Source organism: Curcuma longa, chromosome 1, assembly GCF_044706935.1.
Source record: "Curcuma longa cultivar G26 ecotype Majalengka, Jawa Barat chromosome 1, ITB_CL_G26_1.1, whole genome shotgun sequence".
In the NCBI taxonomy this organism is placed as follows: Eukaryota; Viridiplantae; Streptophyta; class Magnoliopsida; order Zingiberales; family Zingiberaceae; genus Curcuma; species Curcuma longa.
In genome coordinates, this window is record NC_133861.1 from 9,590,001 (window position 1) to 9,615,913 (window position 25,913).

Sequence of the window (25,913 nt, forward strand, 5' to 3'; positions counted from 1 at the left end):
AACCTGTCTTGTTTAGCAGTAGTTTCCACGCATTAAGCCAGACAATAGCACATTCTAACGCTTTAATAAGAAAAAAAAATTTCAATAGCTGATTGTGAACGCTGGCACTTGGGCAAGAATAATGTACTGTTACCATAGTTGAGGCCAGCTAAACAATGGCCAGGAGTGCTTGTCGTCCATTTGATGAGGAAATGATTCCTATCACTGAGAAGTATGTTGAGCGCACTTAACTGCGTGCAAGAATGAGTGGTGAGGGCAGCTATGATGAAAGGCCACGAAGTATATATAAAAGCATACACAAAAATTTATATATAAAAACCATACAAAATAAAATATTTATCATCCACAATTTTCCAACACAAGACCAAGTTAAGAGCATCCTAGCCAACTACATAATCTAATAAGTTAGTATTTTGGTCGAAAAAGTGGATTTCATAAGAACTCTATCTTACTGGGTACAAGGATTATAGTGCATTAACTTGAAAAACTTTCACCAGTAGTCCTTGCAAGAGCACTCCCCTCCGGAAAAATGGTGGAATCTATTTCGGTCCCTTACAATCAATTGCCTATCATATACCAAGGAAACAAACTTGATCGCCGAATGACAATCTTCGCACACACGAAGATTCTTAAATATCCGAATTGTGGACTTTGGCGGCAAGCTCAGAAGGCCAAAGGCTATTGCTAGCTTCTCACTGTGCCGAGCCAGTGAAGATTTTTTCAAAGGTTCATCGATATCTTGCAATACCAAGGATGTAATGGGACAGTATCCAGCCATTTTCAGCTTGTTCATCATTTCATCAACCATTTCACTAATCTCTTTAGACTGTGGGTGAGACTCATCACCAGATACAAACTCAAAAACTGTGTTGTCAACCTCGATTGAACTGCTCCCAGGAATCCTTTTGGTGCATTTGCTTCGCAGCAATTTTCTAATCCTACCGACGCCATCCCACAAATTGGCCTGTGCATATATGTTTGATAGAAGCACATAATGTCCATCCACATAGGGCTCCAAACGCACAAGGTTCTTGGTAGCTTCTTCAGCTAGTTCCACGTTTTTGTGAATTCGACATGCATTGAGAAGTGCCCTCCAAATGACAACATCTGGTTTGAATGGCATGTCTTTTATGAATCCTATGGCTTCCTCGAGTTGTCCTGCTCTTCCCAGTAGGTCAACCATGCATCCGTAGTGTTCAATCTTAGGAATAACACCATACGCACCTTCCATAGAGTTAAAATGAGCCCAACCTTCAGTCACAAGACCAATGTGGCCACAGGCACTTAAAACCCCAACAAAAGTTATCTCATTTGGTTGAATTCCTTGTGATATCATGTCTGAAAATAGATCAATGGCGACCTTTCCGTGTCCATGATTTGCAAGGCCTAAAATCATTGCACTCCATGTAAGAACATCCTTCTCATTCAACTCACTGAAAATTTTTCGAGAAGTCTCAATGTCTCCACACTTGGCATACATATCAACTAGAGCAGTCCCAAGTCTTAGATCTAGACTCAGTCTCTTCTTGTCGATAAGCCTGTGCATTGCCCTGCCCATGCTTAATGCTCCTGTGTCGCCGCAAGCAGAGAGGACGCTCGCCATTGTCACCTCATCCGGTGCCACATTTGCAAGCTGCATCTCATGGAATAACCTCAATGCGTTGCTAGACTGCCTGCTTTGAGCGTACCCCGAAATCATTGAGCTCCATGACAATAAATCCCTCTCACTAGTTCTATCAAAGATCTCTTGTGCAACCGCAAGGTTGCCGGTCTTAGCATAGCCATGTATCATGGTATTCATGGAGACCAAGTCTCTCATGGGCATTTCATCAAAAAGTTTACGGGCTTCCTTAATATTGTTACTGGCAACATACATACCCAGCGTGACGTTGTAAGAAACCAAATCTCGGACGGCCATTTCATCGAACACGTTCCTCGCATGGTCGACGGCGCCAACTTTTCCATACATATCGACCAAAGCAGTCTGGACAAACACATCGAGCACAAATCCCAGCTTAACGACGAGGGAGTGCAGTGACTCGCCGATCGTAAAACATCCCAACCCACCACACGCCTGGAGAGCCAACGAAAGGCCGAAGGTATCGACAGCTACGCTTTCGCAGAGCCTCATTCTCCGGAGTAATCCGAGGGATTCCGCGGGGTTCCCCCTCTGCAAGTGAGCGCGGATGAAGGTGTTCCAAAGAAAGGCGTCGGGCGCAGGAACGCGATCGAAGATGGAGCGGGCGAGGTGGAAGGAATCAGGGGAAGGGAGGGAGAAACATCGGCGAAGAAACTTGGCGGCGACGAAGGGGTGGCGGTCGAGGGACGTCTTGGAGAGAAGAGGGAGGATCTGGAGGAGGTGGGAGAGGCTACTGCAGTCTTGGATCAAGGTCATGGCCTTCTGGAGCAAAGTTGGAGGCTGCAGCTTTATAAACACCATGAACGAATGTACGCACAAGAGAGCGAGAGGGAAAATTAATGCAAAAGCCTTTCTGGTAAAGACAGTTATCAAAGTGCGCATTTGTAGTTCCAGAAAGTTCGATTCATCTACGGCCCTCTTCGTATTATCTATAGTGATCCCGTCCAAGTCCGGGCCAATGATGTAACGATAGGACATCCGAGTTGTGATCCAAAGACCCGCAGTTCGATCCTCAGTTATAACATATTTGTAAGAATTTTCTTCCAAATGGGGAACGTAATTAAAGGATGCTGGGCATCTGAATTGGCCGCGCCGTATGTGCTTCCCGATTTACCCTGATGGTCGATGGAAAACTTCCGTGGGACCGGATCAGCCACCTCCAGAGATTGAGTTCATGAGACTGACTGGGATTTATCACTATAGTGATCCAGTCCAAGATTAAAAGAGATAATGACTTGATTTACTAAAGTAAATATCATCCAATAATTTTGATCGGTTGAATACTAATCAGGTCAGTCTTCAAAAAGTTGACATCAAAGAGTTGAAGGTATCTCGATAAAAGTTGAAGGTATTTCTTAAAGACGACATCAATTTGATCAGGTTCGAGATTAAAAGAGAGGATAACTTAACACAATAAAGATGATCGAATATTTTTGATCGATTGAATACTAATCGGGTTGGTCTTTAAAGGAATCGTGCGTAAAATGTTAGACGTAAATTCCTGTGTCAAACATAAGGAGTCAGATGTTAATTTCCAAATAAGGAGATATTTGAATAGGAGTCTGAAACTTAAAAAAAAATGTTAGAAAGATAATCAAGTCAAAACTTACTCGATCGCTTTATCAGACTTTGAATAAAAGATGGAGAAAATAAAAGATAAATAAAAAATAGTAAATAAAATGAATTACTGACTTACATGTGGTAACCAACTAAGTGAAAGGTGATCTGATTCTAAATTATATATATATATATATATATTTCTTTCTTTATTAAGGGACATCTCTAATCAACGTCTCAATAATTGCCTCTGTTTATGATAGACGTTTTAACAACTGTGAGTTGAATCAGAATTGTAATTTGGAGAGATCATATTTAAATGCGACTCCAAAAAAAATGATTTAAAATTTTTTATTAGCTGATTTGATTCGAAATCAATTTGACTGATTCAAATTTGACTTGATCTGACTTCATTTGACGTTGACTTCAACATACAACTTGACTATTAACTTCTATGTCACGTGGTTCCTTACCCTATCATGTACTTAATACAACGAAGGAACAAAATAAATAAATTAAGGATTTTAATATACACCAATACATTTAATTAAATTATTAGCCAAAACAGTTGTCCTTAATCCCTACGCAAGGATAGAGTAGGAGATAGGTAGCGTGTCTGCATCACATGCACTGTTACACTTGTCTTTCCGAACATGTCAGCATTTGTAAATTTAATCAAACGGCAACCTCATCCTAATGCCGTCTCCTGATTTAAGTAATAACCATCGCGTTGGATGGATCCTCCTCGTTTATTCAAATTGATCGCATATATAGTTCATGATAAATCCCTTGCAGTATGATTATTTATGAACCCTCGTGTCTCATCCTTCGATCGTCATCAACAACCTTGACTGGTCCATGCACAAAGCAAGCAGAGCAACTGCCGAACGAATTAAAATAACCGTGCTACCTAACGCAAACCTGCGCCTGTCTTCTTCCGACCCATCTTCCTCTTCAAAAACCACCCAACTGTGGACTTAAGGCATCAAAAAGATGCTGCTGATACCGACCAAATCTGCTCTTTTTATGCTGCTGCTGGCAGCTTCTAACGCCGCTTCGCCACCGCCGCCGCCGCCCGTCGATGCTCAGATCAAGTGCGACTGCATTCCATGCGGGTGCGTGCACAGCCCACCGCCTCCGTCGCCGCCCCCGCCCCCGCCCCCGCCCCCGCCAAAGCCGTACTGCCCTCCGCCCCCGCCAAAGCCGTACTGCCCTCCGCCCCCGACGCCGTTTTTTTTCGTAGAAGGCACGCCGGCGAATAACTTGTACCCGTATGACCCTGCGTTCTACCCGTCGAGTGCTCGCCGGAGTTGTGCCGGGCTGGTGAATGCAGCGTTGGTGCTCTCCGGGCTCATAATCGCGCACATTGCGATTCAGCTGGGAGTGCCACTTTAAATAATTAAGTCGTTAAGCTGCGATTCAGCTGTTTGTTCATCGAGCCGTGGTTAGTTGGTGATCATGCGCGTCGCGAGAGGTCAAATCATAGAAAGTTAACCTTTCGTGTAATAGAAGCTTTAAATGTGGATTTCTTGAGAAGATGTAAAACACAGAGCGTATGATATTGTTAATGGTCAGGGATCAGAATATGATAATCTGAGATTGAAATGAACCTTCTATATCCGTGAAATCAAATAGAGGTATGTTTTTTTAAGTAGAATTCCTGCCGCAGCTTCACATTAATCGGTCAAACTATTTCATGTCGCCGTACGTCGATCTGCACATACCTAATCATGTTCTCACGGCATCTCCTGCTCTTTATTCTTCTTTTCCGGCAGCTCTCAGGCCAACCTCCGACTTGTTTCTCTGCCGATTCACCGGCTGAGTGTCCATTCCAATTGTCTGCCGCCTCCAGTACAGTTCACCAATTGCTTCCCAACGCCACCGCCGCATCCGCCCATGCCAAAGGACAAATACCACTTATTGATAATGTATTATGGGCTAAAATTAAAAAGACTCTCTTTTTTATTATATATATATAAAGTTAAAACAATACTCATCAATATATAAAAGTGAAAAATAGTTTATTTTATCGCCCCCTACAATATATAAGAGGTAATTTGATTTAAATTAATTTTAATTAAATTACTCTAACTTATCTATATTTTTATATCTAAATATACTTTATTCGGTAATTTATTGAACCGCGTTGCCAAAGTTTTAGAATATTAATTTGATTGCTCCCGAGACATAGCTGAGTTGATTACGATGTAGCAGAATTGCAGAAAGGACCTCGAATCTTGGCGAAGTCAGGTAATACCCTCTTGTGTCGTGATCAACTGCAATTTCTCGGTTTACCTCCTCACAGATAGTCATGGGACCGATCGTGGGAGCCGCTAAGGTGGCGGATTCCACTTTTTACAGAATAGAATATTAATTTGAATATTCTGAAATTTATTTTTTTTTGCAGAAAAAGAATATTCAAATTATATAGATAAATTTTAAAATCTGATATCCATTTTGCCCCTCTATTATTATAATCCATTCGGTATGTTTATGTGACCATGAATAATAATTTTAATTGATTGTTAATATGACAATTGATTAATGTTTTTAATAATTAAAAAGTCTTTTTTATCAAAAATTATCTGCTCTTATACACTATATCGAATTGATATTTGATGGCATGAATACATTCAGAAATATTGTTTGAGCACATAGAATCTGATTTTATGTCATTCCGATCTCTATAGGTTCATCAACCACTTTAAAACGAAAACGACTGATGGACTTTAATCATTCAAAATATCAAAAAATTTATATCTTTAGAAAGAAGAGAGTCTAAGGATCTTAATTGTGTTATCGATCAATAAGTATCATCGTCATATTATTTATAATCAGTTTTCAACATCCTTTCTCATGCCCGATTCGTATTCAAAAATTATTTTTCTCAATACTATGTATCACATTAGTATTTGAGGGCATGGATACATTCAGGAGCACTGCTCGAGTATATAAATCCTTGTTTCATGCCATTTCGAAGTTTTTAGATGCGTTAGCTACTTTTAGATGAAATTTACTGATGGACCTTAGTCACTCAAAAAATAAAAAAAATATCTTTAAGAAGAGGAGAGTCTAAGGATTTCAATTGTGATGTCGATAAGTGAGTATAATTGTTCTATCATTTGTAATGAACTTTTGATATTATTTCTCATGCTCTCAATCGAGGAGAAAATTTTTGAACATGAATCGGGTATGAGAAATGATGTTGAAAGTTCATTATAAATGATATGGTGATTGTTCCGAGTCAAATACTGTGGATGATCAAACCACCGGTCAACGAACTACTGACGTGCACGTTTCTTGAATATAGTCGTCAAAAAAGACAAAGGGACCTAAAAAACACTCAAAAAGAGAGTTAGAATGACACCGGTGATGGATCCTAATAAGCTACTCTGACGCTCAAGTTAGGATTTTGCGTGAAAAAGGAGATTAGAGACTTGGAGAAATTAAAGATTTTCTATGTGCATCTTGTGCCCATGAGTATGGGCAATCTTTTATAGAGTTGTCAATATCCGTTTAAGATATGTTTTGAAATACTCATTCCAATTTAGAAAGGTTCTGAAACATGTGCTTCTGTTCCGATATACTTATTCCAATTATTCAAATCTTTCGAGATATTTTTCTCTTTCTTCGGAAGAAACAACCTTAGGGCTTCCTGATCTTGCGAGCAAAATCGATTCCATGGACTCAGCCTGAGACTGAGACGGAGTCAGTGTAAGAGGCCAAAGTTGAGACCCGATGCTAAGATGAAGTTAGTGCATGAGAACTGAGTGGACGCCGAGGTCACAACCCAAGGTCAGGACCCGAGACGAAGATGAGGTCGGCACATGAGACCAAGCAGACGCCGAGGTCGGGGACCAAGATCGAGAAAAGGTCAACACATGAGGTCAAGCAGACGCTGAGGTTGAAATTTGAGGTCAGAATCCAAGACTGAGAAGGGATCGACACATGAAGCTTAGCAGACGTCGAGGTCGGGACCTGAAGTCGGGACCCAAGACTGAGAAGAGGTTGGCACATGAGGCTGAGCAGATGCCGAAGTCAGCTTATGAGACCGAGCTGACACCGAGGTTGGCCCAAGAGGTCGGGTTGACGTCGAAGTCGACTTATGAGACCAAGCTGGACACCAAGGTTGGCCCAAGAGGTCGGGTTGACGCCAAGGTCAGGACTCAAGACCAAATAGAAGTCGAAGTCGAGGTCGAGGTCGAGAGATGAGGCTGGGCTCCTTGATCCTGCTTAATAATTTTACCTCTTTTTGATTTTAAGACCACATGGCGGCTACAAGGTGGGCACGTGAACATTCCGTGATTCCACCGTATCAATGATGATACTCATTGATTGACTCCATAATTGATATTATTGGGCTCCCCTCTTTTTAAAGATATAAATTTTTTATTTTTTTAAATAGTTAAAGTTCATCAACTAATTTTATTCAAAAGTGGTTGACGGACCTAGAGATATTGAAATGACATGAAATAAAAACTTATGTGCTTAGACAGTATTCCTGAATGTATTAACGCCTCAAATACCAATGTAATACATAGTATTAAGAGCAACATTTTTTTAAAACACTAATCGAGCATGAGAAATTATGTTGGAATATATTATAAATAATATGACGATAATACTTACTGATTGATATCACAATTGAGATCCTTAGATTCTCCTTTTTGTGAAAATATAAATTTTTTAATTTTTTTTGCATGACTATAAGATCTACTTGATCGGTTTTGTCTAAAAATGATTGATAAATCTAATAAAGCTTGGAATGACATGGAATCAGGTCATATATGCTCGGACAATGCTCTTGAATATATTCATTCTCTCAAATATCAATTTAATACACTATATTGAAAGTAACAAATTTTTAACACGTTCGAGTATGAAAAATAATATTGAAAACTCATTATAAATAATATGACTCATTATAGATAATATAATGATGATATTCACCAATCAAAATCGTAATTAAGATTCATGGACTTTCCTTTTTTTTTAAGATGAAGATAAATTTTTTTTATTTTTTGAATGGTTTTCCAAAATTGATTCATGGATCATAGAATTCAAAATGACATGAAATCAAATATTATAAACAGTGTTCCTGAATGTATACATAATCCTCAAAAATCAATTTGATATATCATATTCAAAGCAATAAATTTTTTATCATAAAAGGTTTTTTTAAATAATCTTTTTAAAAAATAATCTATTGTTATACTATATTCCTATTCATAGTCATATAAGCATACTCAATCAATTACCTTAGTGTATCAATAGATTAAAAATCTTTTTTTAAGGGGTAAAATAGGTATTGGGTACTTGATTTGGTAATTTTAAAATCTACTTATGTGATTTAGATATTCTAGAATTTTAATTGGTTCAATAAATTGCCATACTTTATTTATAATTTAAATATTAAAAATGGGGTGAAACTTACTTTTGATAATTAATCTCTTTAAAAAACCTAATATAATTATATTATGATTGTATAATCAAACCCTAACTCCCAGCCGGCCGCCTCTGTTTTTTTTTTTTGCACGATCTCGAGCCAACGCTTCCACTCCACTGTGCTGCAGAGGCCGAGATCTCTGCTCTTCCTAAACCTCCTCTCGGCGCGGCGAGTGCTGCAGGCCTGACTGCGGCGAGCCCTCTCGTCCTCTCAATCTATTTCCTTCATCTCCCTCGTTTCTCGCTGTTGCGGAAACCAATTTATCTTCTCCCGATTCATCCAGTTCGTCTTCTTCGTTCCCTGCTGTGTCGATCTACCACTCCGACTCTGGCTCATCGCGTCATTCATCCCTCTCTGTCTGTGTCGAGCTGGTGACCAACAACTCCCCGCCGAATTTCTGATAGAATCTCCATTTTGTGTTAGATCAAGTTATTGTAGCATCAGTGCTATTCTTCTAAACCTGGTGAGCGCCAAAAATCGTAATTTTCAATCTCTCTGCACCCTAGTGGCCATGTTGTCGCTTGATCCTTCGAAGAGGAGCTCCTTGCAGCGCTGCATTTGTGACGGAGATTTGGTTATCGTGTACGAAAGGTATGACAGGATAAAGGCCGTGAAGGTGCAGAAGGGGTTGGACTTCCAGAACAGGTTTGGGGTGTTCAGGCTTTCAGACTGGATCGGGCAGCCTTTTGGCTCCAAAGTGTTGAGCAACAAGGGTGGATTCGTCTATTTGCTGGCACCCACGCCCGAGCTATGGACCTTAGTTCTGAGCCACAGGACACAGATTTTGTACCTTGCGGACATCAGCTTTGTCATCTCCTACCTTGAGGTTGTGCCGGGTTGCCTGGTGCTCGAGTCTGGCACTGGAAGTGGATCTCTGACTACCTCTCTTGCTAGAGCCGTGGCACCTTCCGGTCACGTTTACACATTTGACTTTCACGTACAAAGAGCCACCTTGGCAAGGTAAGCTGTCCTATATTGCGTTGTGCACCATTTATGACGTGATTTAGTGCTAAAGTTTATTGGGCAGATGTTTCACTTTGCCCTCAGACTTGCCCTTCAAATGATGCCTCTGGAGTGTCACTATTGTAAGAAAAAGGATGCCACTGGAGTTCCTTATTGTGTTTTTTTGTTTTCAGATTTTAGAAAGCCTACTCAATTTACTCCATTCCAATTGGGTCAATTTTTTGCTCCCGTAATTGTCAATTGTCACATTGTGCATGGCCCTTCAAAAGATCACACAAGTAGGAGAGATGAGGGAACAGGTCAGATAAATGTAGAGGAAAAGTTGGTTTGGTGGAGAACGAAGTGGCCATGTTAGTTCTAACCATGGTTCCAAATATGGATCTAAAATCCATTAACAATATTGCCTCCAAAATCAAAGTGGTGAATCATGGGACAAGGTGGAGGTGTAGAGTGATCAAGTATAGATAACAATGGGGTAATGTGGGGTTTAATGTCCCATACTTTTCTTATATTGGAAGCAGTTCGAAGCAATTCTTCTATCTCCTACCTTGCCCCACTTCTCATGTGAAGTAGAATTGAAATAACATAAATACACAAAAATATGACTGATGTAAAATTCATACTGTCATTAGGTTTTAAAAAGAAAAATGAGGCAAAATGGGGCAAGTCATAAATGTGGCTTTCCTCGTCATGCCCTTCACTTGTGGGTTATACTTCTATAGTCTTCCTTGCCCCATTGTCTTTGTTACCCATTTAAGGGGAGATATTTATTCTCAAATTGGAATTATATGCCTGATATTCTTAAGGAAACTGATATGCTTGTAGCTAAGCTTGTCAACATTCTCATAAATCAAATGGACACTTGACACTGGTATGGATGTGGTTAACGAAGAGTTCAAGTAACAAAATTTTAGGCTAATGGTTGGGGCCTATCAAGAAGTCATTTTACTTGATTATGTGTTGTATTTTGCTTTGGTTCATTAGATTTTCTGTTGCCTTTTTGTTTCCAACTAAACTGATAGATATGTATCATTCTTATGAACATGAAGAGCTACAGTTGTATGCAAGGATTTAAAATCATTTTTTTTTTCTAAAAACATGAATGAAACTCTCTAGTGATGAAAAAGGAAAGTGTTTTTAATGAAAAGATGGTCTTTTATTTCATTCTGTTGAACATTTGTTTGCTATATAAAAATGGTTTTTTATGTTTAATGATGCTAATATTTCCCAACTCTTCTTATGTCGGTAATATATTTTCTTAGCATCCCAATGAGTTTTAATAATTCTGCTCTTTTTACCTCAGGGAAGACTTTGAAAGGAACGGATTGAGCAGCTTGGTTACCGTCGCAGTTCGTGATATTCAAGGGGAAGGGTTTCCTGAGGAATTCTGTGGAGCTGCAGATTCAATATTTCTGGATCTTCCCCAACCTTGGTTAGCATTGCCATCTGTTCGGAAAATGTTGAAGCAAGATGGAGTATTGTGCTCATTTTCTCCATGCATCGAGCAAGTGCAGCATTCGTGTGAGGTTTTGACATCAGGTTTCACAGGTTGCCTATTTATCACCTGCTATTTTCTGCAATCAAAATTCATGCTCGCATTTATTCCTTCTATCATTATCTGAATCCAAACAAGTAATATAGTGGGCTTTACCATCACAAAGCAAAAAAATGACTTGAGTATCCTCATATCTTCAAGAATAGTGTAAACACTCTTTGTAAATGTACGATGTAGCATATCTGAAAAGATTTATGTTTTCCTGTTAGCGTCCATCACTTGCCATTTTTTTATTCTTCTTTCCTTTGCTATCATTCTGATTAGATCCAAACATTAGGCTAATTGGAGACACGCAGCAACTTATTCTAGGTGCAGGTTGTTTAGTTGTATTCGACATTTTTTTTTTGCTCCAACTCTATTTTTTTTCTTCTGCTAATTCCAATTTCATTTGAATTTTAGAAGTTTTTTTCCCGTTGTTATCGAGTGATCTACATGTTTTATACGAATTTGCAGATATAAGGACCTTTGAGGTTCTACTTCGAACATACGAAATCCGAGAGGAAAGAATGGCAACATCAGAGGCTAACCAGGAGAGCCCTGTTGGTCCTATGCACAAGAAAAGACATTGCACGCCCCATCATGTCGATAACAGCCAGGGGGAGAGAACAGCTACTACGGTTACGGCCAGACCATGCCAGAATCCAGGGGACACACAGGCTATCTAACGTTTGCAAGACTCACTTGCAGCTGAGAAAAGAGTGTTATTTCTTTATAATCCTAGTTTTCTCAACAACGTAAGAGTTCACTGAGAGTTCCAAAGTTTGTGGAACAGTTGACTATTAGAAGCCCATGCTTTTTACCCACTGTCAAGATTATTTAGAATATAGATTTGTTTATTTTCTTAACAAGTCAAGTTATTGAAATAATTAGTTACTGTTATGTTAACTCTTCCGGTTGCTTAGCCCACCAGTCTCGTCTGGCTTGCCAGGTCCCGTATCTAGCTCATTTCTACCTGTTCAGTAGATGTATTCCTTGAAAACTAAAACAGAGTATATAAGCATTCCACAGAGAGTGAGTAAAATAAGAAATAAGTAAAATTGTGATTGAAAATATATGTTTTAGATTTCTAATCAAATCAACATTGATCGACTTCCAACTGACTGAAATTGGAAATCTGAACTTTATTAGTACTTCAATATATATCATTGACATGATAATGTATAAAAACAATTCCTTTCATTTTCATGAAAATACTAAATTGATCACACTCGAACAGAGCATAATAAAGCTGAAGTTATTGTCTAAGGACCCTGTTGGAACTCAAAAGGAAATTCTCCTCCCCCGCTACAGTTGAATTAAGCCTTCCAGCTGCCCAGCCGTTGTTCATCACTCGGGTCGCGAAGCGGGCAGGATCGCCTGTTACTCTGGACCCCTCGACTTGTTTCTCAAATTCTGGAAGCCCACTTTCCCTTCGCTCCTTTCTTCTCCTCCTGTCTTCATCCCTTTCCTTCCTCAACCAACTCTCCACTGTTCGCTAAAATAATCAAATACGAAAGTTCAATCAGAAAGTCAAAACTATGCTTTAGACGCTAGAGAATTATGCTGTTCCTTCAAATGGACAACTTTTTTTTGCAAGTGTAATTGTTCATCTAGCTAAGTAGAGGATGGCCTCCTTTGTTATTCCTAATAAGATGCCAATATAAAGTATAACAAACTGAGAAAAAAGGTAACCCCAACTGAGAAGTAGGATGAAATATCTTAGGTAATCAGGAATCAAATAGGGTTACTGAATGCCTCGTGTGTTTCATATAAACCATGATTGCTTCTATCTCAATTAACGTCCAAACATTAACTTACCATTAATGATAAATTACTCATCTGCTTGACTTTCTCCAAAGGTAGTGCTAGTTGCAATTTTCCATGAGCCACATATACCTGACAATGCCATTAGCTCCTATCAATATGAGCGGAAAAATCCAAATAAATTATTGAAAAAGCTAGATCTATGCTGCAAACTTACAACATGTGTCGGCCAGTCCTCTAGACCATCAAAAATGTGTGTTGCATATATAATGGTGGCACCTCGTTCTTCACATTCCTTCTTGAGATATCTTAAAAGGTCGGCTCTTGCAAGGACATCTAAGTCAACTGTTATTTCATCAAGAAGAAGAACCTATAAAAAGGAACCAAACAGTAAGCGTCTAGGTTGTAACATGATACTTATTGATGGATATAGCTGAGTATCATATGTAGCTATTGCTTAACCTTAAATGGTTTAAGAAGACCCATGCAAATTTGAACGCGTCTCCTTTGACCATCAGATGCTTTGTGCATTCTCCATGATAAATCAATGTCTAAAACCTGCATAGCCAGATAAAGTCATCTTGTCTGAATAAGGAATTATAACTATATAGATAATCTCCAAGATTCTCTTTCATGGCAACTTTAGTACAATACTATCAGGTGAGATTGTATGTTCAAAGACAATCAGTAGTGAGGCACGCTCACATGAATGGACTAATGCATACTTTAATCAGTTCATCTCTTCTATCGGGCTCAATGCCAGAAACACCATATATCATCTTCTCAGCAGAAATATCCATTTGAATCGACACCTCAAAACCAGCAAAAGCAACATCTCTCCTCCACTGTATCAACAAGCAACAAAATGAACTTCCAATAAGTCTTCCATCAAATAAGTTCAATATTTCAAAGTATTTTGCACAAAGAAATATGGAATTTACAAAATGATAAGGAATCAATTCTAGACTTTTGTCAATATTTGATACTGAGAGATCATTTTCAATATTCTATACAGAAACCTGCTTACGGATCTGGATTGACAAACCTGGATCAAGGGTAATGAATGGAGCCTGATGTTCACTGTAGAAGTTTGGAAATTATGCTTTTGGAGAAACCAAGCAAATCTTGACAAATAATTTAAGAAGCCACAGTGACTTGAATTGGTAATACTAAGCCTGGGAACTCATAGGGAGGAGTTGAAGGGAGAAAGACAATGAACATGTACACACAGACATGGAAGCAACAAAAAAGACTAGGTGATAGATCCCACATTTTCCTAGGAGGCAGAATTGACAAGTATCAGAAAGGGTCTTGGGGTTCAGGAAGGTGGAGGTTGAATTGGATTGTAGAGAGACCATCACGACATCATTAAAATGGCCAACAACATTCAAAGGAGTTCAGGAGAAGATACAAGTGTTAAGAACGAGAGATTGGGAAATAAAATTCATCTACAACAACAAAGAGGCAAATTATTGCACCATTTAGCATGACAACGATGCTTTAGAAATTGGGGAATTCAAAGCAGAACTTTGAAATTCTCCAGAGGGACTGTGTACTCAATCATTGAAGGAAATCCCTAGAGCAGCTATGTGTGCATGTAACTTTGAGATGTTTATCAGTTGAATAAAAGGCTGAAGCCATGGCCTCCTTTAGACCAAATCAAAGCAAATATGAAACTTTTCAATCTATTCACCAAACCAAAATTTATTATACTAAGTAATCCTACTAGGATAATGTCAGCATGACTGTACCTATTAAAAAAAAGGAATTGTGATATCCAACTAATGCTATTTGGATGCCATATCTTGATACTGTTCTATTGTTTTTAAGTTCAAAATATGTAACTACTGTTGAAGGCATTAAATGGGCATGTTACACGTGCTATTTATAACTGGTCGGGAAAAAATATTGTGGGACTGTATATGCAACTCAAATGCAAATCAGGAAGGATCAAATACAGAAACAATACACTGAAAGTCAACATGAAAGTGATGAATGTCAGAAAAACAATACACGTGATGAAATAGTTCAACTTTTAGGAAATTAAACTTTACACCACATTGCATAATTTGAGATTGACCATAAATCACATTACAAAATTAGACAATTCTAGCAATGGCCCAACTTTACATGATTAATTAAATTCTTCAAATGCAAGCTGTTCAGTCAACATACAACAGAATTTGCCCCCACAAGTTCCTGACAGGTATGTATACATTTTAATGACAATTCTAAACTCCAGTCTCAAACATTCATCCAATATGCTAGTTGTTCACCATTAAAAACAAGACAAATGGTGCAAAGTCAAGGCTAAGATAGAAAGAAATCAAAAGATTAGAGGAAGATGCATTATTGAAGTAACTACTTTCTTCCATATCTCCAACCTATCAGTTAACCCATTCAGTCTATGTAATGTGGGTTGTATATTGTGATGCATACATTGAGTCAATACATGGTTGTAATCAAGAGGCTTTTTGACCATCAAACATTACTAAAAAATAGAGAAGGTCCTTTCTGATGGTTGTAGAGATTTGCAGGACTTGTATAAAAAATTAACCTTTTTTTTATCATGATTCAACAATTAAGCATTAAGATGTCTCCTTCCTAGGTACAAGTGCACTGAATCAACTGGACAGTTAAAATCTTGTTTTTCTTTCACTAAAGGGCGAAAAAAATTTCTTCCAACTCTAAGTCATGGTAATGACTTAATCTGATAATAATTGCACGGTGTTCAAACTATCACAGCACGAAGGAAATAATTGTGTGACACAAATATAGCATGCACAATCAGGATAACTTGGTTTTATAATTGTTATCTTTTCAAATATCTTGGTTAAAAAATTGGTTTTCTCATAAATGTGAACTCATGCAATTCAACTAGTCACAGAAAGATGTTTATACAACAATAAGATAAGTACCAAGAGACAATATTAGAAATTTAACAGATAATTGCTAAATATAACTTGGACAATCAAGATCTTAATAAATAAATCCTCTGTGTACATGTTTTCAATTTGTAACTGTTGTAGGCTTCTAGCACACTCTAACAACTTGGGAGTTGAGATGGTAGAATATTACTGAAATAGTTCCATTGACTCCCAAAGTATTTAAATCCTAGTATATTATATGAGACTATGGTATATTGGAATATCTAAAATAGATAAAGTTTAGTAGAAGAAAATATCCATGAAATACTTTAGTCGACTAGAAATTAAAACAAAACACACATGATTACTTTTTTATTCTCTCTTGAACCCCATGTCTTTTGTCCCTAGGGGTCTTTCTCTGCTAGCAGTTTAAAAAAAAAAAGAAAGAAAAAAAACATCTATTATAGTGACCAAGAAAAGGAATCCACCATTTCCTTCTTTCAAGGTCTAAAAAGCGTGAGGAAGAGCATCAGTAAAAACTGTAAAAATGTCCCAAAATCAGAACTTGTAACTCTTCCCTGCACAGTTTGGCATAAATGACATTTTTTTTTGACGAAAGCACATCATTAAAAGCCGTAAATTATCGAAAATCAGCACACTCGTACCTCTTCCTCAGCACAGTTTGGCATAAATGATATTTTTTATGACTCATCATGTCAAGTGTAAACATAATTTATTAGAAATTAAAAAAAATAATTTAACAGTTTGACTAATTTTAATAATGAAACTATGAAAGCATGACAATGTTACATGTTCGATCATTAGAGAGTGCAATATGGTATCAAAATGGCATCTGATGTAAAATGATCTAATACCATCAACATCCAACTAAAATTTCATCAATATTTCAGGAGGTTATACTCGTTACAACAATAATAGCAAATCAATTTGTTAAGCATGAAATTTCAAAATCTGTTAAAACTGCAAATTTTCTATCAATATGTGCCAATTATCCCAAAATCTAAACCCGAATAGACCCCAGCTATCAGAAGAGTCTCATGCCTTACCTCTCCACCCAAGTAAGAAAGATCGCCAGAAGAGGTGAGAGCGGTGTCATGGAAGGCCGACCTCCCGAAGATCCGAACCATCTCAGGCGCCACCATGTGCTTCCCACCCAATATCTTCAGTATCGTAGTCTTTCCTAAATTCAAATCCACATCCACAAAGACGAGATCAGAACCTCCCACTTTCAACATGGGCTCGTAGTCAACTCAAATCGCATACAAAGGAAACAAATCACCAACCGGCCCCATTGGATCCCACAAGAAGGCACCGTTCTCCGGCTTCGAGCGATAGTGAGAAGTCGTCGATCAGGGGTGCGGACCCCGGAGGCGGGTGGCCGTCGATCCCAGGATACGTGAAGCGGAGGTTCTTAATCTCCACCACAGGGGCACCTCGAGCGCCAGAAGCTGAGTCGGCGGGGCAATCGTCCGCCATCGATCTCTGTTCCCACTTTCTTTCAGAAGGGGGGTTTGCACGAGGACGAAGACGGGATTCGCGACCGATCGTGCTCGTCGCGCTGCCGCATAAAGTTCTCGCAGAGTGAAGGTTCCAGCTAGGTGGGGCTCTGTGGACCACATCCCGCACCTACTCCCCATGATCCGTTTTTGGAATGAAAAGAAGGCACGTCATTGGACTTGGTTTAGGTAAAACCGATCCATTTAAGGGTAAATCTCCGGCTCAGCCACCGGATCGAGGTTAGGTTGTCGGCTCGGCTCGGTCCGACTTCAGTCATTAAGTTTAAAAAAAATAATATGTAATATGAAAAAATTTAACATAAAATCAACATGAAAAAACTCAATTGTATACTTATGAATTTCACTACATCGATGTAGGAATCCATTGTATACAGTGTGTCATGTTGATTTCATGTTGAACTTTTTCATGTTACATATCATTGTTCTAATTTTTATTAACGATGTTGTAAAATTTTAAATTCTTTTCATATACATTTAAATAAAAATTGTTGAGAAATTTCTTTATAAACTAGAGATCGGTCAAATAATTTAGGAGTAGTTTGAAGAGTAACAATTAAAAGATCATTCTATGAAATGAACACTTTATATTAAAACAGTCATTTATCTTATTTTTTATTTTAAAATATTCTTATTTCAATATTATAATAGCATTTCTATCAAAATTATTTTAACTCGATTAAATTTATTTCAAGTTTTAAAAAAAATTATTTCAAAAAATTATTACATGTGTAATGATTTTGGCTAAAGCTATTTACAACATATAACAATCTTGATATATTAAAATATTATTATGTGTTTTTAATTTTTATTTAATTATTTTGTTAAATCAAATCAGGTTGGTTGAGTTATTCGGGTTGGTTATTCGGGTTCAACTTTATAGTGTTCGAGTTGATTTCAAGTTCAAGACGGGTTCGAGTTAAGATTTTTTTTGTAATATGCTTGATTCCACCCAACCCGAACTCACCCGTACCATCCGATCCATTCGAATCGACACCCCTACATACAGTGGTCATCTCAAGAAGCTTAAAACAAGAGAAGGAAAAAAAATAATGACCCAAGGAGTTTAGTATCAAATTAGAATTATTTTGTGTCAAATCTTCTTACAAACTTCCTGGATAGTAACTGAACTAAGTTAAGTACTTAATTCGCAATGACATTTGATGTTCCATCTTCTACATGAAACTCATTCTTAATTGACTCGAAAGCCTTGGAAGAAGGGGCAGCTGAAATTTTTTGAAGTTGAATTCTGAAAAAAAGAAGACTGTGAAGAAGTATTGAGAAGTTTGCCTTTGAATTGTTGCTACTGGTTTGCAAGAAATTTGATTTGGTTCTTCACCAATGCACTACTGGCCATGGCAGTACTAAAAGCTCTTCAGGACTCAGCTGGGATTGCATTGACTCATAATTTTTGTAACAAAAATCTGAAGTAGCAGATTATAGAAACCAGCCTCAATTCTGGAAATTGAATTCTAAATCTCTGAAATGCATAAGTCTTTGACTGAACCAGAATCTGTTCTGTGAATGGGAATGAATTAAAAGCATTCCCTGTTTGGTATTTTCATTTCTTCAATTATCTGAAGATTTAAATTCTGAAAAAGAAGAAGTTAATAACTATTACTGCTGGAGCGAAACTTATTTTTTGTGCCAAATGCTGATGCTGTTTCTGATCAGCATTGTTTTGAATTCAAGTTCCAAACATTTCACTGCTAAATGAAACCTTTTCTAAGCTTAACTCTTCATGGTTCAAGGCAAGACTCTCTTGAATTTCAATTTCTGAAACTGAATCTGTGTTATTTGTAAAACTGGAATTCCTGAAACCAGATATCCAGAAATCAATATTAGTTCTGAAATTGACCTTTTGAATCTGGAGCATCAGTTTATAAAAAATGAACTCTGAAATAACAAGAGGGTACTTCCTTTGTTATCAAGAAGTAAGAATCATTTACAGCAAAAGAAATCAGAAACCTGCAAAAATGAAATCAAAGATGATGTACCAACCTAAATCTATTGTATGCCAAGTTTCTTATGCAGATTTTTGATCAGTGGAAAGCTCAAGTAAAGCTCTTGTTTACTCAGTGACAAAGGTGCAGAAATTATCAAGTTTCTCATCTCCAAACCAATCCGATTGTGAAACTATTTGAGATACAAATTAGAATCAAGAAGATTTTAAAAGTGTAGATGTCAGTTGAACCCATTGTTGGTTGTAGGTTGGAATCTGAAGTTATATATAAAGAGATAATCATTCCTGCAGCTGACTGAAAATTGAATTTCGGATTTCCTGATTTCAGAAATAATTGTTCTAAAGTCCATGTGCCAATATCTTGCATTTTCTGCAAAATTCAGAGCTGTCCAGAATACTAACAGACCATGAAGAGGGAGGAATTGTAAATGAAGAGGCCATGGATTGAGACCCTTTCCGAGAAAAGGCAAAAGCTGAAAAAAAAAAAACTTGAAAGCAGGAGCTATCAGACTGCACAGAGTTGAAACTTACTTAGCACTTGTGAGAGGAAACCCCTGGTGCTGATGAGGATAAGGAATCACATTGTAATCAAATAACTCATTTCGCAATGGGCCACAAAGTCCTCAATAATAAGGGAAACAAGTCACTGATACACTTAAGAAATCAAGTAATAGGAGTGTCACACCATAGTAAAGGCAACAATGTTTCTGCTACTATTACTGAAGGCTGACCATCATACCTCATAACAGCACCTGGCTTCCATTCAGAATCAATAAGGCAACAATGTTTGTTCAAACATTTCAAGAAGGGAATAAAATCAAGGGGATGTGGTCAAAAGTGTAGAATTGGAATGAGAAAAATGATGATAAGAATGGCACAACAGAACCTATTTCAGAAATCAAATTCAGTTATCCTTTGCCATCAAGATCTTGAACCTCCATTGAATTTGAATCCTAACTCTGTTTTCCTGTATGACATAATTGATACTCTGAACATTGATCTCTGAAATTGATTTTTGAAATGCAGAAATTCCTTAGGCATTGAGTTTGAATCTGATTTTCTGAATTTCGGAAACTCTTTGGAAACTTCAACTCTTTGAATTCTTGCTGAATTCTGAAGCTAATCTTTGAATCTGAATTCTGAATTAGCTTAATGCAGGACTTGAGGAGCATGTTTTCAAAATGTAAGGACCAGAATTCAGCCAATAAAAGCTGTGAATGAACGTATCAGCTTCAATTTATTGCGTGTCAAATTCTATGGAAATCTTTTGATCAATGACAACCTCAAGTGAAGTACTTGCCCTTTTATTGTCATTTGGTGTTCTTCCTGAGCCTCTTGAATCTGATTACCTTGTCCAAATTTCTGAAATTCTGAAATTAAATTTTGGAAAACTAGAATTTTAGAAATTAGCTCCATTTCTGGAGTTCTTTGGCATGATTTCTGAATTTGGTTTTTGAATTCATAAATTGCAAAGATGAAATCAATCTTAAAGTTTCCTAGCTAGTGTTGGTAGCATCACTACAATTTTGAAGAACAAGATCAATGAACATGTAGTGTTAGGAAACAAGAACTTGGAAGCTGCCATAAGAAGAAGAAATCTGATTACAAATCAGACAAAGTCCTGCAGTTCCAGTTTGAACTGATTTGGAATTTGTTCAGTCACCTTATGCTATTAAGTCTTAGAATTCTATTAAACTTAGATCTGATATTCTGCTACCGGGCTGCACATTCTGAATCTGAATCTGTACAACCTCTTCGTAATTTTGAACATTAGATTATCTGTTTGAGGTGTACAGGTATTGATTTACTGAACCAATTGGGATAAAGAACAGGTTAAGAAGGTATTGAAGTGAATATTTCATGATTGGAACTAGAAGGAAACTTGTAATTTTTAGAACTTGATACTTTTGTAGGATTTTGAAAATTTGAGGTAATGCTAGAGATTCCGACCATGGTGAAGTACATATGGCAAGGCATGGAAGATAAGTTGTTGATTTTCTCCAGTAGTGGTAAAAATAGATTATTCCAAAGTGGCACCAAGATTAAGTATTTCTTGTTACTCCATCAACATGAGAAATTCTTTAATGCACATCAAGTGGTTAACTCATCGGATTTATTCTTCTAATACTCTCATTTCCTCATTGATTCTTTTCCTTTTGACCATTTTGCTCACTTCACTTAGTTCTTTTTTACTTTATTCTATTCTTAATAAATCCCTTTGATTCATTCAAACTATATTTTTATGATGATGGGGAATTAGAAAATAAGCAAGCATATATATGGTAGTGAAGTGTTGTGAGCTGCATTGAGTGAACCTCCATTTCCACATATGATTGTGAGAGTTAGAGTAAAAATATTTACCTGATAGATTACAACTTTCTTGATTCTTCAAGTGGATTGAAATTACCATGCTTATTGACTAATGTAGGAATTGATTCATGAATGTTTTAATCTTTTGATGGTCTTAAATAATCACCTTTTACTATCTTCAAAGTATTGCTACGAAATTGCTTGGGAGAGGATTTTAATTATTTGTTTCATAGTTTTGTTTACTTGCCTGAGAAATACAAAAATAAGTGTGGGGAATTTGATAACCGCCATTTTGATATGAGATTTTGACTCTTATACTCATGCTTTTAATCCTCTCGTGTATTTAAATTCGCATTTATACTACATTTTATGAGTTTGGATTTATTTTGAGTTTTGATGTAATTTATCTCATATTTGTGGCATTTTATCTAAAGATGTGAATATAATTTTGTAGGAACTCAAGGTAGCCATAGACTCGAGTTGGATTGATCCAATTTGAACTTAAGACTAGGGATAAATGAGGAAGTCAATTTGGAGTGATTTGGACTATTCATCCAAATTGAGAGAAATTTGAGTGTAGGTGTCAATTCATGGAGTTCTAGGAATTTTTTTCAGAGTTCTTTGACAAAGTTGTAAGTGTCAATTCAGTTCAGTTCTTGCACTGGTAACACATTTAGCAAATGAAATTCTATCTTACTATTAATCATGAACTTGTCTCGTTACTATTTAGTCCATCTATGTCCCACGAGTTCTCCATTTCAATTCTGGACAATTTGAAACCATATTTAATACATATCATAATTTCAAAATATATTTTAAAGAACACTTTCAATTTCTTTTTCCACATAATGAATTCGCCTTCGAACTTTGGTGGGTGGATGTTTGATCTGACCATTCCTCCCGATCTAATTGCTTAGTTGGTGGTTAGTTTTGAGCGATCCTTCTCTGATACCAAATCTTGGTGTTGCGGAAGCAATTCAGACCGCTAAAGGGGAGAGGTGAATAGCGACCTACAAATAAAAAATATATATTTCTCTTGTTAATATTAAATTGATTGTCTCCTAAGCTTGTCTCTCCGTTTATATTGTATATGTTTTCGTTGCATATAATTCATTGTAGACGAGCACAAACAATTGACTAATGAAAAGAGAATTGAATTGTACGTAATTCATCCCCTCTAGTGACGTCAACGGTCACAAAATATTTGAACAATGGATAATAGGAAACAACGCGTAGGAATGTAATTAATCGATACGGCGATGACAAGCCACATGCTATCTTAGGAAGTTCAAATTTATAATATAGTACTAACTAAATATGATAAGATGTGTATGTCAATTTGATTAATGAATTTACATATACCAATAAAAAAATAAAAAATTACAAATATCAAAGTTATAAAATATCATATAAAGAATGATATTCTTAATTACTAAAATAATGTATATTATTTTATAAAAGAGCCAAATTAGTTTGCATTTATATAGGTTATAAAAATCAAATAATTATATGTGAGGGTTAAAGAAGATATTAAACTCATTTTTATCTTTTTGCCACTTATGGTAAGTGAGAAATACTTCCTGTTTTCTAAGCAAAGAAAACAACATGTTAATTAAAAAAAATGTTAATATCTCACCTTGCTATAAAAGAGATTTAGATTAACGTTTCTTTAAGAAATCTAAAACTATTCCTTTTAAAATCAAAATTAATTTACAATTTACGATTTTCATTCCGTATAAAGTTGAAAAATAGTGGAATTCTTTTATTTCTTACTAAAATGAATTCACTTTAAAAAGTTTGTATTAAAGGTTTTTTTTTTTACTTTAACTCCTCTCATTAATTTTTCTAATAAATATAATGTCATGCCATATATTAATTTCTTTTTTTAATTTCTTCGTTCACCCATGTATTTAATGATATAATTAAGGTAATATAGAAATTTTTTTGAATAATATAATCTGTTTAAAGGCTCTCTATAGATATATTGAGCTTATCATCTGTTTATCATAATATGCATTAAACTTGAAGGAATAAAAACAAATTAGGCAAGCATTAACACATCTTCCTATTGTAGAATAAATGGATAAGAATGCAAGTGTCAATAAATACTCTCGTAATAGATTAGCAAAGAAAAAAAAAACAATTCTACACATAACAATTTTTACAGCTTTGTTCATTCAAGATCCCATGACGAAGATGGAGGGTTCAATGCTTTGCATGTCCAAATCCGAGGAGGTGTTCGTCTCCGGTGCTTTTTCTTGCAGTACTGATCAGAAATGCAACGGCCACCACGGTAGCCAGGCCAATGGTGTCATGCCAAGAATGCCCGGCCGCCGCCGTGCCCAAGGAAAAACTGGTGGTGGTCATGGGCGCCACTGGCACAGGTAAAACCAAGCTCGCTATTGAGTTGTCGCTCATGTTCTCAGGCGAAGTTGTCAACTCTGATAAGATCCAAATCTACCCCGGGCTTGACATCGCCTCCAATAAGATTGCACCGGCGAAGCAGCGTGGAGTCCCGCACCATCTGATCGATAGTTATGATTCGGCATCTGGGGAGCTACCGGCGGCTGAGTACCGCTCCCTGGCCGGCGACAAGATTCGAGAGATCTCGGCTCGTGGCCGAGTGCCGATCCTCACTGGAGGGTCGAACTCATTCATCTACGCGCTGCTCGCGGACCAGTTCGACCCCGACTACGAGCCGTTCCTCGGCGAGGAGATGAGGGAGGAGGGGCCGCCGCAGTACGACTGCTTACTTATCTGGGTGCACGTGGACGCCGAGGTGCTGGCCGAGCACCTCGACCGCCGAGTGGACGAGATGGTGCGGGAGGGCTTGATGGACGAGCTGGGCGACTTCTTCGCGAAGGAAGGGGCGAAGGAGCAGCATCTCGGGATAGGGAAGACCATCGGGGTGTCGGAATTCCGAACTTACTTCACTGACAAGGAGCAGCGAACCCCGTCAGTTTACGAGGCGGCGCTTGCTGCCATGAAGGAGAACACGCGCATATTGTCGGAGAAACAGATACAGAAGATCAAGCGATTGCAGTCGATGGGCTGGCCGCTGCTTCGAATGGACGCCACGGCTGCTGTGACGGCGTATCTCTCCGGGGAGGATGGTGCCATGGCGGTGCCTTGGCAAAGGGATGTGGTCGAGCCTAGCACGATTGCTGTGGCACAATTTTTAGAGATGAAAAATTAAGAATTTACCATCAAATTCATAGCGTATCCGGTTTTGCAGAGGCAAGCTCAAGACCTTTTCGGATATGAATAAAATACGCTTTGAATTTGTGAATTCTTGAAAAAAAAAATTTAGCTTTTTGAGATCATGTAGGAATTTTTTTTGGGGACATAGTTAGTTTACAGGCTCCCGATCAAAATTCCTTTTTTCCATTAATGTTTTGTACTCTATATGAATTAAATAAAATTTTTATTTGCAGTTGGTGTTATTCATGATTATATAGTTCTAATAGAAGTATATATACAAATGATAGCTTAATTAACTAATATATCTAAAATATTTTGTCAAGAATTTTCAGAATTTTGGCTAGAGCATGGAGTTTTTTTTCATGATATTGTTTCCTTAAAGCGCCTAAATTCAAATTAGTGTGAGTATTAAAAAGTCGATTAGGATGACAATAGTTGTTAATATGTCATATATAAGAATAGAGGTGAACAAGGAAAGGACATACTATTTGACAAACACGGCTTCACTAGCATCGGGCAATATTAAGCTCCCGCGGACAATCAATTATCACTCGTATACACTTTTAAGGTCTACGGTAATTGTACGATTACAAATGGGAAAGCACACAAAAGGAACTCTGTAATAGCTATGGAACTCCCGTACCATTATTATTATTTTTTTAAAAATAAGAGCGGAAAGGTATCAATCGGAGTTTACGGTATAAGAGTTTAATTTAGTGTGAATTAATTAAATATTATTATAATTATTATAATATAAAATAATTATATCAAAATTACTATAATTAAAATAGTTTTAGTCAAAATTACTATAATATAAAATAATTTTAATTAAAATTACTATAATACAAAGTAGTTTTGGTAAAAAATTAATAGATTTTTATTAAAAAAATTGCTCTAACAGTTTTATAAATTGCTATATATTTAGTAATGAAATAAAAATATTTTCAAAACTAAAAATGAGATGGATAACCTTTTAATATTTCTCAAAATAGAACATTTTTTTAAATGATAATAAAAATAATAGACAGGTTTTTTATACTTAAACTTGTTTATTTAGTATTTGATTAAAATGGAAGTGAATCAAATTAAATTAATCAAAATTGAATTGATTTTTTTAATTAATCAAATCGATCA

General features: G+C 37.0%; 4 protein-coding genes across 4 annotated transcripts; 2 read left to right on the top strand and 2 right to left on the bottom strand.

Annotated features, from left to right (window-relative positions):
- Window positions 1-381: 381 nt before the first annotated feature.
- LOC141848577 (pentatricopeptide repeat-containing protein At2g29760, chloroplastic-like) lies at window positions 382-2,440 on the bottom strand. The gene has a single exon (XM_074736627.1). It carries the CDS (start codon window positions 2,438-2,440, stop codon window positions 491-493), a length of 1,950 nt encoding a protein of 649 aa, XP_074592728.1. The 3' UTR covers window positions 382-490.
- Window positions 2,441-8,741: 6,301 nt separating this feature from the next.
- Window positions 8,742-12,039, top strand: LOC141841997 (uncharacterized). Its single transcript, XM_074730212.1, is given in 4 exon segments — window positions 8,742-9,602; window positions 10,909-11,153; window positions 11,614-11,793; window positions 11,796-12,039. Coding segments are annotated over 4 exon segments (930 nt in total). The 5' UTR covers window positions 8,742-9,153; the 3' UTR covers window positions 11,852-12,039.
- Window positions 12,040-12,319: 280 nt separating this feature from the next.
- On the bottom strand, window positions 12,320-17,349 carry LOC141830123 (ABC transporter I family member 20). Its single transcript, XM_074717614.1, has 7 exons — window positions 17,075-17,349; window positions 16,838-16,971; window positions 13,629-13,748; window positions 13,366-13,461; window positions 13,121-13,273; window positions 12,958-13,035; window positions 12,320-12,634 (listed from the first exon to the last, which is right to left on the bottom strand). The coding sequence occupies exons 1-7, from the start codon at window positions 17,265-17,267 to the stop codon at window positions 12,395-12,397; spliced, it is 1,014 nt and encodes a 337-aa protein (XP_074573715.1). The 5' UTR covers window positions 17,268-17,349; the 3' UTR covers window positions 12,320-12,394.
- A 6,534-nt stretch (window positions 17,350-23,883) lies between these two features.
- On the top strand, window positions 23,884-24,774 carry LOC141823816 (adenylate isopentenyltransferase-like). Its single transcript, XM_074711044.1, has one exon. It carries the CDS (start codon window positions 23,884-23,886, stop codon window positions 24,772-24,774), a length of 891 nt encoding a protein of 296 aa, XP_074567145.1.
- The last annotated feature ends 1,139 nt before the right edge of the window (window positions 24,775-25,913 follow it).

Bases quoted from the DNA above. Each gene is read 5' to 3' on its own strand.
- LOC141848577 (XM_074736627.1), bottom strand. From the start codon at position 2,440: ATGGTGTTTATAAAGCTGCAGCCTCCAACTTTGCTCCAGAAGGCCATG.
- LOC141830123 (XM_074717614.1), bottom strand. From the start codon at position 17,267: ATGGCGGACGATTGCCCCGCCGACTCAGCTTCTGGCGCTCGAGGTGCC. The intron at 16,972-17,074 runs GTTGGTGATTTG...ATTTGAATTTAG, and splicing joins TGTGGGATCCAATGGGGCCG to GAAAGACTACGATACTGAAG. The intron at 13,462-13,628 runs GTATGCATTAGT...CTGGCTATGCAG, and splicing joins GAAGAGATGAACTGATTAAA to GTTTTAGACATTGATTTATC.
- LOC141823816 (XM_074711044.1), top strand. From the start codon at position 23,884: ATGGTGTCATGCCAAGAATGCCCGGCCGCCGCCGTGCCCAAGGAAAAA.